A 17,065-nucleotide genomic window follows, 5' to 3' on the forward strand; every position below is an offset into this window, starting at 1 on the left:
AGTTCCAAATTCTTTCCCTTCCTTGAACCTCCCTTCCCCTTCTGTCCAAATAAAAAGACAAACAATATATCAGTTATATATACAAAATCATAAAAGACATATTTCCATTTTAGTCATCTCACCAAAAATAAATCTTTTAAAATAATATTCTTGGGCAAAATATAGCATATGCAGCATATTTCCTTTCTTCCTCCCCAAGTTACTTTTTATAAAAATAATTATTCTGTCCCTCTGCTAAATAATCTAGCCTCTTTCTCCAATTGATCATCATCTTTATTTGTAAGAGTTAATTTCTAATCTAATTTTTGATCATTATCTGTTCTAAACTAGAAAGTTCATCAGGGAATGTCAATTTATTTTATAAATGAAATGTAGATAGAAAGTTAAATCAACTTGCCACCAACATTTTTGGAACATTAATGACACCGAGTTTTGCTATTTTACTAGCCTCTTAGAACATTATAATTATTTTTTAATGAAAAATTTTGTTGTAAGAATTAACACTGAAATTTTTTTTTAAAAAATGCATAAATAACATCTAAAACTCTGAATTACAGTTATTTTATTTTAATTGAAAGGTGTTTTTTTTTGGGGGGGTGGGGGTTGTTTTAGTTCCAAATTTTTGCAAAAGCCTTATCCTGGGAGGTAAAAAGGGAAAGAAAAAGAAAGGGAAAAATTGCTACAATCTGCACTCTTCAGTACATTCGTTCTCTTTTTGGAAGTGGAAAGCAATTTTCATCAGGAGTCCTTTGGAATTGTGGTAGGCTCATTGTGTTGATCAGTCTCTCAGTTTTCCACAGTTCATCCTCTTTACACTGTTGCAGTTACTGTTTAAATTGTTCTCCTGCTTCTGCTCACTTCACTTTGTATAAATTCCAAAGCCTTTATAAGTTTTACAAGTTTTTCTGAAATCATCTCTCTTATCATTTCCTGCAGAACAATAATACTCTATCACATTCACATACCATAACTTGTTCATCCATTCTCCAATCAACGGACATCCCTTCAGTTTCTTATTCTTTGGCATCTCAAAAAGAACCGCTATAAATATAGCTGTACAGATAAATCCTCTACCTCTTTCTTTGATTTCGGGGTCAGGGCTTATGGAGCTAGTGGTAGTATTTCTGGATCAAAGGGTATATTTGCATAGTTTAATAGCGTAATTCCAAATTGCTTTTGAGAATGGTTGAAGTAGTTGACCATTCCACCAACAATACATTGGTATACCTATTTTCCCGTGTCACCTCCAACATTTGTTGTTTTCCTTTTCCATCATCTTAATCATTCTCATGGGTATGAGATAGTACCTCAGAACTTTTTTTAATTTGAATTAATAGCTTTGATTTTTTTTTCTATGAGAATTGATTATTCATATCCTTTGATCATTTGTCAGTTGGGGAAGTGTGAGTGGTTAGTTGTTGCTGCTTATGTTATTGATTTATTCAGTCACATATGATTTTTTTGTGACTCCAAGAATCATAGCATTCAAGACCCTTCTAGCCTTCACACTCTCCTGAACTCTGATAATATTCATGTTCATTGCTTCCACAATACTATCTAGCTATTTCATCCTCTCCAATCCTTGTCTCCTTTTGCCTTCAATCTTTCCCAACATCAGGGTCTGTTTCAAGAGTTCTGTTTTCTTATATGGTCAAAATATTTAAGCTTCAATTTAAGTATATGTCCTCAAATTAATTTCTTGATTATTTGATCTCCTTGCTGTCTACAAGAACTCTAAAAAGTCTTCCCTAGCACCCCAGTTCAAAAGTGTTGATTCTGTAGTGCTTAGCTTTCCTTTTGGTCCAAATCACACAGCAATACATTACTATTAAAAAAAACTTTAGCTTGGATTGTAATGGTGATGTCTGTTTTTTAGTGTGCTGCCCAGATTTACTACAGCTTTCCTTCCAAGGAGCAAGAGTATCTTTTAATTTCATGGCTACAGTCACTATCAGCAGTGATCTTTGAGCCCAAGAATATAAAATCTGACACTGTTTGCATTTCTTTTCCCTCTGTGTGCCAGGAAGTTATGGGACCATTTGTCATGATCTTGTTTTTTTGTTTGTTTGTTTGTTTGTTTGTTTGTTTTTAATGTTAAGCTTTAAATCAGCTTTTACACTCTTCCTCTTTTACCCTCATTAATAGGATTCTTAATTCTTTTTTGCTTTCTGCTGTCAGACTGGAATCATCTACATATCTGAGATAGTTGGCATTGCTAGCAGGAGCCTTAATTCTAGCTTTTGATTTGTCCAGCCTGGTATTTCACATGATGTAATCTGCATATAAATTAAATAAATAAGACAATATACAGCCTTGTTATACTACTTTCCCAGTCTAAAACCAATCAATGTTTCATGTTGCGTTCTAACTTGCTTCTTGACCCGCATACTTGTCAGGAGACAAGATAATCTGCTACTCCCATCTCTGAGTACTTGCCACATTCATCCACATAGTCAAAGGCTTTAGTATAGTCAATGAAGCAGAAGTAAATGTTTTTCTGGAACTCCTCCCTTGTTTTCTCCACAATCCAGCAAATGTTGGCAGTTCCTCTGCCTCTTTAAAAACCAGCCCGCTCTTCTGGTAATTCTCGGTTCGCATATTGCTGAATCCTACCTTGCAGAATCTTAAGCATAATCTTACTGGCATGTGAAATGAATGCAGTTGTTCAGTAATTTGAACATTTTTTGGCATTACGTTTTTTGTTTGTTTATTTTCTTCATTTTTAAAATAACATTTTATTTTTTTCTAATTACATATAAAGACAATTTTAGCATTTATTTTTTAAAATTTTGAGTTCTAAATTTTCTTCCTCTCTCTCCCCTTCCTGAGACAATAAACAATTTGATATGGATTATACATGTACAATCATGCAAAAAAATGCAAGATATTTTCATATTAGTCATGAAAGAAGATACAGACCAACAAAAAAAAAAAGTGAAATACCAAAGTGAAAAGTATCATGCTTTGTTTAGCATTCAGACTCCATCAATTCTTTCTTTAGATGTAAATAGCATTTTTCATCACAAGTCCTTTGGAATTGTTTTGGCTCATTGTCTTGCTGAGAACTAAGTCATTCACAGTTGATCATCCTACAATATTGTTGTTACTATGAACAATATTCTACTGGTTCTACTCACTTCATTCAACATCAGTTCATGTAAGTCTTTCCAGGTTTTCCTAAAATTTTCCTGTTCATCATTTCTTATAGCACAATAATATTCCATTATAATATATATCACAATCTGGGTAGAATAATCTTTAGGATTGGAATGTAAACTTATCTTTTCCAATTCAGTGGCCACTACTGAGTTTTCCAAATTTGCTGGTATATTCTGTGTACAGCACTTTAATAGCCTCATATTTATGATTTTAAATAACTTAGCTGAAATTCTCTTACCTCCAGTAGGTTTATTGTTAATAGTGCTTCCTAAAGTCTACTTGACTTCATTCTCCAGGATGTCTGACTCTAGATCAGCAACCATATCAGTATGGTTATCTACAATGTTAAAATCTTTCTTGTGCAATTTTTTTGCTTCTCTTCTACTTCTGTTAAGTTCCTGTCTTTTTCACTATTTCTTTGCATTGCTCATTTGAGAAACCTTTTTTTTCTCTCCTATTCTTTGAAATTCTACATTCAGTTGGATATTTCTCTCCCTTTTCTTTTCATATTTCCTCAGGCATTTGTAGAGCCTTATCAGAAAGCCATTTTGTTTTCTTGTGTGTGTGTGTGTGTGTGTGTGTGTATGTGTGTGTGTGTGTGTGTGTGTGTGTGTGAAAGAGAGAGAGAGATGTTTTTTGTTGCTGCCCCCTGTACAGTATCCCAAATCTCTATCCATAGATCTTCAGGCACCGTCTCTACCAGATCTAATCCCTTAAATTTATTCATCATTTCCACTTCATGTTCATAAGGGATGCTATTTAGAGCATACCTATATGGTCTGATGAATGTCCCTACTTTCTTCAATTCAAGTCTAAATTTTGCAATAAGAAGCTCATGATCTAAGTCACAGTCAGTTCTAGATCCTGTTTTAACAGACTGTGTAGAGATTCTCCATCTTTGGTTGCAACATATATAATAAATCTGATTTCTATATTTATCATCTGGTGATGTCCATCTATAGAATTGCTTTTTGGATTATTTAAAAGGACTGTTTGCCATGACCAGTAAGTCATCTTGACAAAACTCTTATTAGTCTCTGCCTTGCATTATTTTGTACTCCCAAGGCCAAACTTGCATGTTATTCCAATTATCTTTTGGTTTCTTATTTTAGTATTCCATTCCCCTAAGAATGTTACATCTTTTTTTCAATGTTATTTCTGGATGTTGTAAGTCTTCATAGAACTGAGCAACTTTGGCCTCTTTGATATCAGTGATTGGAGCACAACTTGGTATTATTGTGTTGTTGAACAGTTTGCCATGAATTCAAACAGATATTATTCTGTTGTTTTTGAAATTATATCTCTGTATTGCTATTGGTTCATAAATTCCAGGTTCCTATGCAATATTGATTTTACAGTATCAGACTTTCCTTTTGTCACCAGACATCTATCTACAGCTGAACTTCCTTTTGGTTTTAGTCCAGCTTTTTCATTATTTCTTGAACTACTTATAGTTGTTTGTCTCTCTTCCCTCATAACATGTTGGACACCTGGGTAAATCTTCTGATATCATATATTCTTTTATTTTAATATTGTCCATAGGGTTTTCTTAGCAAAGATAGTGAAATGATTTGCCATATCCTTCTCCAGTGGATCACCTTTTGTCAAAACTCTACACTATGACCTATCTTGTAACTGTATGGTGTCTAGCATAGCTCGTTTTTTCATTAAGCTATGCAATCTCCTCTGCCACAACAAGGCAGTAATCCAGGAGAGGCTAGTTGGTTTACAGCAGAATTATTACCAGAAAATTTATTCATATAGAATTCAAATTCAGTTAATATTTACTTAGTTTTTGCCTTGGGTGGAAGACTATAGGAAGATACAAAATTCATATATAGCATTACTCTTGCCTTCTAAAAGGAGGGAGATGAGAGACACATATGAACAGTATACAATAATAAATCATTAAGTGTATTAGAATATTACAAAATAAAATGTTTTCCAAGGTCCAAGAAAAATGATTACCAATATGGGGTTCAAGGAAGGCTTTATGTAGGAAGAAACAATTAAGTTGAGATTTTTAGATAGGAATTCAACAAATAAATATACATAGGATGTTCTAGACATGGGTTATATCAGAGGTGAAAAACCTACCTTTAGGTAGGTTTCAAGGACAGAAAGCAGCCTAATTTGACTATAGCATAGTATAAATGAATTGAATTACAACATAAAGCTAGAAAGGAAGGGTATGCTAGATATTTGAAAACCTTGAGTGCCAGACTAAATAGTTTGATTTTCACTTAAAGACTATATAGGAAACCACTGAAGATTTTTGAATAGCAGTGATACGATAAAAAAAAGATTGTTATTGTTCAGTTATTTCAATCATGCCCAACTCTTCCCTAACTCCAATTAGGGTTTTCTTGGCAGAGATACTGGCGTGATTTGCCATTTTCTTCTCTAACTCATTTTTACAGATAAGGAAACGAGGAAAAGGGAGTTAAGTGACTCACCCAGGGACATACAATTAATAATTTTTTGAGACCAGATTTGAACTCAAGTCTTCCTGATCCCAGGCTCTATTCAGTGAGTCACCTAGTTGTCCACCATGAGAAAGATTAGTCTGCCATTTCAAAAAAGGTAGATTAGAGGGAAGAAAATAGAGACAGGAAGATTTCTTTGGTTATTGAATTAATCTAGAATGGTAATAAAGTAGTAGAAAAATGGAAATAGAGACAAAGGCCATTTCAGAGGTAGAATCAAAAGAACTTGGTAATTGTCTAGATCTGGGACTTTGAAGAGAGGAATAAGAATCAAAGATGCCATCAAATTCTTAATGTGAAGCCCTTGAGCCTATGATGGTACCACCTACAAATAATGAGATGAGAATAATAACTAGGTTCACGAGAGAAAGAAAATAAGTTGGCTTTTGAATGGGTTGAGTTTGAAGTATGCCTTCCTCTTAGGGAAGATGGCCATTACACACTTAGAGGTCCCTAATAGGAGAAAAGTCATGTCTGTAGATTTAGTGTGGAAGTCATCTGCATATAAGTAATCTTTGAAGCTCTAAAAATAAGTGATATAATCAAGGGAAAGAGCAGAGAGAGAAAAGGGCTAAATACAGAATGTTGGGAAGTGTTTTCCTTAAAGTATTAGAAATAGGATCCAATGAACACAAAAGAGCCAGAGAGATAAAGATCAGGAGAATGGGTTTTATCTAAAGCCAAAAAATAAAAGATGTTATAGAAGGGGATATTCTGTGTTTAGAGAGGTCAAGAAGGCTAAGGACCAGAATAGACCGTTAAATATGATGATTAGGATGTCATAGTAGAAGAGACAAGGGTTTGACGAGTCGGAGGATTCAGAGGAAATATCCAATACTGGATTGGATGTACCAGTATGGACACAGGGACTTTATGGGAGTCAGAGGGTTCAGAGGACTATTTTTTGGATGGAAGAACCTGAATGTTTGTAGGCAAATGGGGAAAAATCCCAGTGGGGAAAAGGCAGGGGAAGAGAGAGATCATAGGATTTAGACCATCGGGTCCATTTCTTTCATTTTATAGATAAGTGAGGTTTAAAGACAATACACAGGTAATAAGTAGTAGAGCTGAGAGGTGAACTCTTAGACTTCAAACCCACTGTGTAAGGTCCTGGAAAACAGAAGGGAATGGGACCAAAGCCTCAGATAAAGGGAATTACCCTTAGTGGAAAAGTAAATCATATAAGCATGAGGGAATGAGTTCAAAGACTTCAGTGGAGGAAGTTAGTATTAATGAGAAATAAGATTTTCTGTGGTCTGAGGGGATACTGAGAAGTTCTGAGAATTCATGGATGAAGAAAAATGAGGCAGTTTAGAGGGCTTCATTCTTTTTTTTTTTTTTTTTTTCCCTTAAAGTACACCTACAGTTAAGGTGGTGATATGAATGAGTCAGTAGCGGCGACTGAGAAGGAGCAGACAAATAGGTGGGAGGTGAACCAAGAGAATTTTCCCAGAAGAGATGGTGTTCAGGATGAAAGCATAGTCAATAGTGTGGGTCATACCATTGTCAATCATGCATTATTAATTTCCCTCTCTCCTTTGGTTCTTTCTTATCTGCCTGAAAACATACAAAAGTCTTCCCAGGCCCAGATGGAAAAAGGCCTTCCCTGGACTGTCTTATTTTGTTTACCCTTAAATATTATATTGAATTCATAGATATCTAGCTCTAGAAGTAGAAGGGACCTCAGACAAAGAGAATCAGAATGGGAAGGACACCGAGATAGAGTGGGGTAAAGGCCGGACTGTTCTGCATCCAGCTACTGACCATCTTATTCTTCTAGAGAAACTTCCAAGGCCTCCTTGTCTTCCTGCCTTTCAATACTGTCCATACTTTGGCATCATCCCCACAATTTTTAAAATCCACTAAAAACCTAAAACTTGTATCTTAGCAAGAGAAGTCAGCTTTATTTGGCAGTTATAATTAGCTAGTTAATTCTAAATGCCGTCTGAAAACAATGTAAATATTCAGATTAGTAAGAGTTGAGACTTGTTCAGTAAACATTCTTGCTGAGTCCTGATAAACTTCTAAGCAGTCAAGACACTTTTCAGTTTGGTATACATTCTGAACTTGGGAGGGGCAATTGCATAAGATTGCAGCTAGCTCTTTGGAAGCCAAAAAAGGGTGTACACTGCACGTTGTAACATATGTAACTTTTAAGTTATTAGATCATTTTAACTTTTTCTAAATGAAATTTATCTTTCTGCTTTTAGTGTACTCGTCAAATTATCTCTGAGAAGTTGGGTCGTGGCTCAAGAACAGTGGACCTTGAACTAGAAGCTCAGATTGATATATTAAGAGAAAATAAGAGAAAATATGAAAACATATTGAAACTGGCTCAGACACTGTCCTCCCAGCTCTTCCAGATGATACACACTCAGAGGCAACTCGGAGATGCTTTTGCTGACCTGAGTTTGAAGTCCCTGGAACTCCATGTAAGGTTTTTCTAATAGATTGGCTGGGGGTGGGGTAAGAGGATAGGCAAAACATATGTAAATATGCATGTGTATATATACAGAATTACATATATGTTAAAAGGGAGTTATAGATCAGTTAGTTTTCCAAAATATATTTTATATGTGATTTAGGGAAGTCTTGTTCTGAAGACATAATAAAAGCATCAGTAAGATTAGAATTAAAAATAAATGATACTAAAGAAATTATTAATGAACTTGTCTAAGCTTCTTACACATATTCTGCATCTCTAGTATGAATCATCAGAATTTTATGGCATGCATTGGAGATGTTATATACTGTCTAAAATGATCCATTCCACCCCATGAACATGAGCTAGAGTTTATGAGGCACATGAAGAAAATGTAAGCTGTATCACTAAGGAAAAGAAGACTGAAGTGATACATGCTAGCTATCTACCAAATAACTGGCAGACTGCCTCATTAAAGAAGTATTGATTCTCTTCTTAGTGTCCCAAAGAGCAATAGAAGTCAACTTGGGCTCATTGTAAGAAACAACTTGATAATAATTAAAGCTATCTAGAAGGGCACTGGACAGAAGAAGCCTTTCAGCAGAGACCCTAGTTCTGAATACATGTCAGTTGTGTTGCAGTAGAATGTCTCATATCTTTTTTCTAGTATCTAGAATCCTAGATTCTAAGTGGGCAGCTTAACAAATACTATTTTGCATTGTTAGTGGAAGGTCCTTTGAGCTGCAGCATGATGTAATGAAAAGAGTGTTGGCTTTGGAGTCAGAAAAATTTAGGTTCAGTTCCCTCCTAAGACACTTTTTAGCTTGGTGACTCTGGGTAAATCATTTAACTTCTTTTAAGATGATAGAGGTTTGTTGAAAGAACCAAATGATACAATATGTGTTATGTGCTTTCAAACCTTAAAGTCATAAGTAAATGTGATCTATTATTAGTGATATTATTCCAACTCTGAGATTCTGTGAACATTGTTCATTTAAAGTTTGGAAGCAATCCAGAAGAATTTTTCAGAGAAAGGAAATATGGTAGAGTCCCAATTTTTAATAAAGGAAAATACAACCCTCCCTTTTTATTTTTTCAGTTAGTAAACATTTATCTTCTGTCCCATGGTGATGGAGGAAAAAATCCCATAGATGTGGGGGAAGGACAGGGCAATAGATAAGCCATACAAATTCCCACATTGACTTTGTCCACAATTTTATGCTCTTTGACCAAAAGATAGCACTACCCCAAAAATATCAAAAAAAGATCTAAATGTACAAAATTGCTTATAATCCCTTTATAGTGTCGATAAATTGAAAGTTTTAAAAAGTGGCCTTGAAAATTGATGAACAAATTTCAGTTTATGTATGTAATGAACAACTCTCCTATTTTCCTAACTAAAATTAGATACCGCCAATGTTTCATCTGTTAGGGAGTAGTAACAGGAGCAGTTAGAAGGCTCTGATTCATCTGAACAACTACTTGCCCAATCTTCAGGTCTCATGTTGTAATGACTCTTATTAAGTGGGCAAGTGGTTACCTGCTTGACTGACTTCATCATATATTTATTATTTACCCAAGCCATTAATATAAATTATTAATTTTAGAGTATAAATTTTAACATTTGTTCCTAAAAGTATTCTTTTGATGCATAGCTATTGCTCAGCTATGCATATTAACCCAAACTTTCTTATTTTAAGTAATAAAAGTTAAAATAATTTATTACCAGCATGAAAAATACTGCTGACTCTTTGAAGGGGGGTAGACAGGTATCCTGATTTCACTTCTTTATTATCTGTTTTGGAAATGAGATCTTTGTCAGAGAAACTTGCCACAAAGATTTTTTTTCCCCCAGTTGATTTTTAATGTTATTAGCCTTATTGTATTTGTTTACATAAAAACTTTTATCAGAATGATCCATTTTATCTTCTATTATCCTCTTTGTCTTATTTGGTCTTGTAATTTTCTTCTGTGGATAGGTCAGATGAGTATTTTTTTCCCTGTTTCTCTAATTTGCTTATAATGTGACCTTTTATATCTAGGGCATATCCATTTAGAGCTTACCTTGGTATAAGGTATGAGATTGTCATCTAAATGTAATCTCTTCCAAGCTACTATCCAGTTTTCCCAACAAATTTTGTCAAATATGAGTTCTGATCTCAGTAGCTAGAGATTTTGTATTTGTGAAATACCAGGTTACTAGATAAATTTTCTTCCATGTATCATGTACCTAATCCATTCCAATATCTTATTGCTCTGCTTTTTAACCAGTGCCAAATTGTTTTGAGAATTACTGCTTTGTAATATAGTTTGAGGTTGGACAACACTTGATCCCTTTCATTCCAACTTCTTTTCCCCTGAAAGTCTTGACCTTTTTTGTCTGTATATAAATTTCATTTTATGTTTTCTAGTTCAGCAAAATAATCTTTGATAGTTTGATTAGTATGACATTGAATAAGTAAATTAATTTAAGTGGTGTCTTCATTTTTTTTTTATGATACTGACTTGTTCTACCTCTGAGCAATAAAGCTTGTTCTAATTATTTAGGTCTATATTTCTGTAAATAATGATAAAGGTATCATTTCCAGGATACATAAAGAATGAATTCAAATTGATAAATTTAAAATTGTGGTTTTTTTCTTTAACTTTACTTTCAGCTCCAAATTCTTTCCTTCTCCCCATTGAGAACATTAGAAAAACAAAACTGTCACAAATGTGTGTCATGCAGCAAAGCAGAAGTTCATATCAGCAATGTCAAAAATAAATAAATAAATCACTCCAGCCTGGACTCTGAATCTTTACTTCTCTTTCCAGAGGTACATAGCATGTTTTATCCTGAATCTTCCTGGAATTCTGGTTTTAATTTTATTTATCGTAATTCCTTTGTCTTTTAAGATTGTTGCTATTATAGAAATTGTTCTCTAGATGCTACTCATTTCACTTTATACCAGTTCATGAAAATCTTCCCAAGTTTCTCTGAAACCATTCCCTTCATCATTTCTTTCAGTATAATCATATTCCTTCACATTTACATAACATTACTTGTTTAAACATTTCCAATTGATAGACATCCCTTCAGATTCCAATTCTTTGCCACCATAAAAATAGTGCTATATATATTTTTATAAATATGATGGGCTTTTCCCTTATTCTTTGATCTCTTTGTAAGTATTGACCTACTAGCAGTATTGTTGAATCAAAGGGTATGAATTTAGTAGCTGTTTGAGCATATTTTCAAATTGCTTTTTAGACTAGCCATGCCAGTTTTTGGCTCTTACCAACAAATGCATTGGTATACCTGTTTTTTCCCACTGCTTCTCTAGCATTTTACCATTTTCCTTTTTTGGTCAACTTTGTTAATCTGATTGGGCATGAGATAGGGCTTAAGACTTGTTTTAATTTTCATTTCTTATATAATTAGCGTATTAGACATTTATTCTTAGATTTCTTCCTTTGAAAGCTGTGAATCATATTCTTGGACCATTCATCACTTGGAGAAGGCCTTTTTCCCAGTAAAAGAATATGAAAAGGCAGTTCTCAAGGGAAGAAACCCAACCTATCTTTAGCCATATGAAAAAACAAGTAATGTTATGTAAATGTGAAGGAATATGATTATACTGAAAGAAATGATGAAGGGAATGGTTTCAGAGAAACTTGGGAAGATTTGCATGAACTGGTATAAAGTGAAATGAGTAGCATCTAGAGAACAATTTCTATAATAGCAACAAAGATGAGTTCCACATCATTACTAGAGAAATGCTAATTAAACAGTTCTGAGATTCCATCTCACAGATTGACAGTGATGATGGAAAAAAGAAAAAAAGTATTGAAGAGGTTTGGGAAAAGAGTACAATGATGAACTGTTGGTAAACCTGTGAATACATCATTTTAGAAAGCAATTTGGAATTATACACAAAAGAAAGTATGCCTCAGTGACCTAGCTATATCACTGCCATGCCTGTACTCCAAAAGATCAAAGAAATTGGAAAAAAATACTATATTTACCAAAATATCTTTTAGTAATTTTTTATTTGATAACAGAAAATCCCAAGAAACTAAAGGGATGCCCATCAACTGAAGAATGACTAAATATTATAGTATATGAATATGAAGCGAACTATTGTGCTATAACCAGTCGATGATTTCAAAGAGACATGGAAAGACTTCTGAGAATTCATGCAGAGTGAAGTGAGCCAAACCGAATGAACAATTTATATAACAACAGTGCTATAGAGACAAATAGCTTTGAAAGTTTTACAAACTATTACCAATATGCTGATTATCCATGATTCCAGAAGAATAATGATAAAACATACTATTCATCTCCTTGTAGGGAGATAGTAAATTTAGAATACAGTATGAGACATATTTATATAAAACCAATGAGGAAATTTCTTTGTTTGACTTTGTTTAAATTAATTTGTTTTTCCTTTCTCCTCTTTTTTATTAAAGTGAGAGGTGGAAAAAATAATAGTGGATTTTTGTTAATTAAATTTTTATTTTAATTGAAAGGTGAAAAGGGTGCTACAGATATGTAATGTTTCATGCACTTTCAAATGAGGTCACTATATTGTTCATTTTACTTAGTTATTTTATTACAAAAGAGCTAAGTGATTCCAATAGACTCATGATGAAAAAGAGCCATCTGTATCCACAGAGAGGACTATGGAGACTGAATGTGGATCACAATATAGTATTTTCACCTTTGTTGTTTGCTTGGGTTTTTTTCTTATTTTTTTAAATTGTATTTTTCTTGCGCAGCACAATAAATGTAGAAATATGTTTAGAAGAATTGCATATATTTAATCTGTATGGGATTACTTGATGTCTAGGAGAAGGGGAAGGGGAGGGGAAGAAGGAAAGAAAAATAATGGAATACAAGGTTTTGCAAAGATGAGTGTTAAAAACTATTTTTGCATGTATTTTGAAAAATAAAAAAAAATCTGAATACATCAATAAAACTTTGAAGGGGCAGCTAGATGGCACAGTGGATAAGAGCACTGGCCCAGGGTTAAAAAGACCTGAGTGCAAGTCCAGCTTCAGATGCTTAATTAATATTTACCAACTGTGGAATCCTGGGCAGATCACTTAACCCTAATTGCCTCTCAAAAAATAAATAAAAATTTTTGGGAAAAATGGGAAACTGGATATGAATAAAAAAGAGGGGGAATTTATTTTGGTATGATCAAAATGTTTATGATATGAGAAAGAATAGACAAGTTCGAAAATTAGGTAATATTTACAAAAGCCAGATTTTCAGTACTGCTATATCCCATTTGCTGTGATTTCATATAATTTATTTATTAACTCCTTGTTGAGAGTTTATAATTGAATCTGTTTTAAGTCTTGGAGTTTTATTTTTGTCTTTTTAAGAAAATGTATTTTCAGTTTTATAATTATTTTTAAAATATATGAATCATGGAATTGTAAAACCAATAAAGGATCTTAGAAATCACTTGGTTCAGACATAAGCAAACTACATCCAAAGGGATAAATGCAGCCTCCTCCCACTGAGATAGAAACGGTTTTTGCATTTTAAATACAATAAAACTTCATAGTAAAATGTAGAAATCATTCTTAGCTTGTGGCCATACCAAAAGAGATGACCTTTTTAATACCCTTGATTAGTCCTACCCTCTAATAAATTTCTTACTTGTACAGAAAATACCAGTCAGCTAAGAATCAGAGCAAATATAGGGTGATTTCCCAACAAATGATGCCAAATAAGACCATTTACATTGCAATGGGGAAAGGGGAAGGAAAAAAAGAATAAATAAATTTAAAGGTAAGTTTATAAATTTAGAGCCATAGAGGAATCTGATTATTCATCCCAGAACCTTCATTTCACACAGAAGACTGGCTCACAATTGTTAAGTAACTTATTAAGGGTTACCCAGATAGTAATTAACACAACCAAGATTCTGACTTAAAGCCGATCACTACAAATACCACCATTATACTGTCATAGATCTTAACAAAACAACAAAAATAATAACAACAAAAACCAAATCAAATAGACAGCAAATAAATGAAATATATATTTGTTCCATCAGCTTCTCAGTCTAGCATGTTCTTTCTTTTTTTTTTTTTTAATAATGTATTTATAACCAGCGTTTATGCTATTCTGGTAATCTCTTTTTATCATAGATATTGTTAGTGTTCTTGCTGTTTGTTTCTTATGGTGAATGGATTCTGTTAATTTATTTTATGCTGCTTTTCTCCACTAGGTGGATATATAGATTATTTCTTATTTTTTATTATCATAAAATAGCTACAAATGAGTAAAGATAAGATTTTTTTCTCTTCCTTTCATGATTTCTTTAGGATAGTAATTGTTATATAACAAGATATTAATTTTGAAACTCATTGTACATTTTTTAAATGTCCTCTAAAAAAAATTTTACATCAGCTTATGTGCCACAGATAGTATTATATGATGTTTGGTTACCTGCATGCTAAAAGTACCATGGCTATTTAATTTTTATCGTGTTTTGCCATTTTTCCTAATTTATTATGTACAGGATTTTTCTTTGGCCGGTTTGACTTAATTTCCCTAAATATTAAGGAATTTGGATATCTTTTTAATATGGTTATTCCCAATTTGTATTTCTTCCTTCAAAAATGTATAGTTTAGTCCAAAAATATTTGGTTTTGTCTTTTGACCATTTCTCTCAGAGAGTGCTTATTACTTTTATTGATCATTAGTGATTATAGATGTTAGACCTTTCACTAATAAGTTTGTAGTAAACAATAATCTTTATAAGTTACAAAATTACAAAAAATTTTTATTTTAAATGTAATCCCAGTTATTCTGAAAAACTTTTTCTACAATAAAATCCTCCCATCATGGAACAGTTCTGCTGGTGGGAGCCAGCTCCTGGCTACATTTAGGACAAATAAGAGTATTCCTTTCTCTAATAGTTTTTTAATTGTTTTCTATTTAAATCATTTAACTCATTATAGTTGAAAGTAGTATTTGGCATATGGTATGACTCTTTAACAACTTCACTAAGCAACTCTCTTAACTTTCCCAACAGCTTTCACCTTAATAGTAATTCCACATTCTTGTATGTTTTAGACTAGAGTTTAGCAGTTACTTTTTATATTTAGGGAAAGGCAGAAATAGATCCCAAATACTAATTCATTAATCATTTCTCTTTTTTCCATATATACCAAAATATTTTTGATTCTCCTATTATAGTAAATTTCTTTCTCTTTACCTGTACAGTTCCATAATTCTTGATATGAGTACCCATCTACCTACCTGTTTTTATGACTTAATGGTCTCTATAAAATATCCTATTGAGATTTTCATAAAATTTGAGGTTTGCATTTGCTAAATCATGATTAAGGAATATTTCTGAATTCTTATACATGCCAATGTGTGACCTGAGGCTCAGAAAAGCAGTATTGCTCATCCAGAGTCTTATAATGAGCTTTTTGATAAATCCAACCCCAGCTTTCCCAGTTCAGTGTTCTTTACTATTATGCCACACTGTGCCTCTTATAAAAACTCCATTAATCTAATATTTCATTATAATATATCTGAGTCAAGTCTAACCTCATAAAGTTCACTTACAGTATATTAGAATCAACTTATAATTATCCATTTGTATTTAGAATGGTGGAGGGAGGGAAGGACTTAATTTTAACTTTTCACTTTTTAAAGACTCTTATGTGTACTGAGACTTGTGTTCCTAGAGCCTAGTCTATTTTTGATCCTATCAGTTGCTTTCATGATTAGTCTATAATTTAAAGAGTCCTAAGTAAAATATAGTTTAAAAGGTAATTACTAGCCTATTCTAAGGTTACAACTTCGTAAGTATTAGGATGTTATAGCGGGATTGAAAAATCTGTCATGAGACTTTATAATTCTTTTTGCTTGCTTTTTATGTAGTACATAATTTTTAAAGTAAAATATTAAAGTTTCTTAGCTGGCCAGACTCTTGTTTATGGCTAACTTTATGAATTGTTTCTAAGATTGATCATGACAGATTGTAGAGTTAAACCAGAGAAATAAAAGTCAAATATTGTGGGAACATGATATATTAGAGGGTACACTTAATGCTTCTATACTAGGAGAAAAAAAAAAGTCTTGGTTTGGGGTTTTGGTTTTGGTGGAGTATTTTTTTGTTTGTTTTGTTTTGGATTTTTTGATAAATCATATTTGTATGAATTGAAATAACAGAATTTTCTACCCATTAAGGTTTTAATAAATTTTTATCATTTTATCATAAAATTGCAGTGAGACTGGATCTCCGATCATCTATTCCAACCTGTACCCAAAGCTTGCCTTTGTAACAATCCCATAAGCAATTCTTAACTTTAACTTTTTCCTTTTAAGGAACAGTAAATGAAATGTGTCATGCAGCCCAAACATAATATTTCCTTTTTGCTTTCTCTACAATTTATCAATCTGTCAATCAATCAACAAACATTTCTATTCCAGGTACTAAGTTGAGCTCCTGGAATACCAAAAAAAGAAAAAAAAAGGGCCCTGCTCTTACAGCTTTACATTCTCTAAAGAGGAAACTTTATTGTTCAGACTTCATAAATGTATTTTAAAACTGAAGCTCTTTATTCTTCCACCCTACCTCCAATAAAGCTGACATAATTATGTTTGAGTGTGACTCACAACTTAAATAATAGCAGCTGTGTTCAGCAAACCAAAAAAAAAAAAAAAAAATTAATCTAACTGATGTTATTTGTGTTCGGTTTTACATATGCATTTTTATTTATAAGGCTAGAGGGAAAGGAAAGAAATAAGCATTTATATAGTATATACTATATGTCTGGCACTGTGCTAAGCACTTTACAAATATCACATCTGATCCTCACAACAAACCCTGTGAGATAGGTGCTGTATTATCACCATTTTACAGTTGAGAAAATTGAGGCAAACAAACATTAATGACTTAACGGGGTAGTAAAGCTAGTAAAATATCTGAGGCAATATTTGAACTGAGATCTTGCTGATTCTCTAGACCCACAGCCTTAT

At 32.9% G+C, this 17,065-nt stretch overlaps 1 protein-coding gene across 7 annotated transcripts in view; it reads left to right on the forward strand.

Annotated features, from left to right (window-relative positions):
* Positions 1-17,065, forward strand: part of ARFIP1 (ADP ribosylation factor interacting protein 1) — a 146,733-nt gene that overhangs the window by 73,466 nt on the left and 56,202 nt on the right. For all 7 annotated transcript variants that reach the window (XM_031941800.1, XM_031941799.1, XM_031941801.1 and 4 more), the window contains one exon: positions 7,856-8,077. In XM_031941800.1, coding sequence (XP_031797660.1) covers positions 7,856-8,077 — 222 coding nt within the window. The remainder of the gene's footprint in view (positions 1-7,855; positions 8,078-17,065) is intronic.

This window comes from Sarcophilus harrisii, chromosome 6 (genome assembly GCF_902635505.1).
Source record: "Sarcophilus harrisii chromosome 6, mSarHar1.11, whole genome shotgun sequence".
Taxonomy (NCBI): Eukaryota; Metazoa; Chordata; class Mammalia; order Dasyuromorphia; family Dasyuridae; genus Sarcophilus; species Sarcophilus harrisii.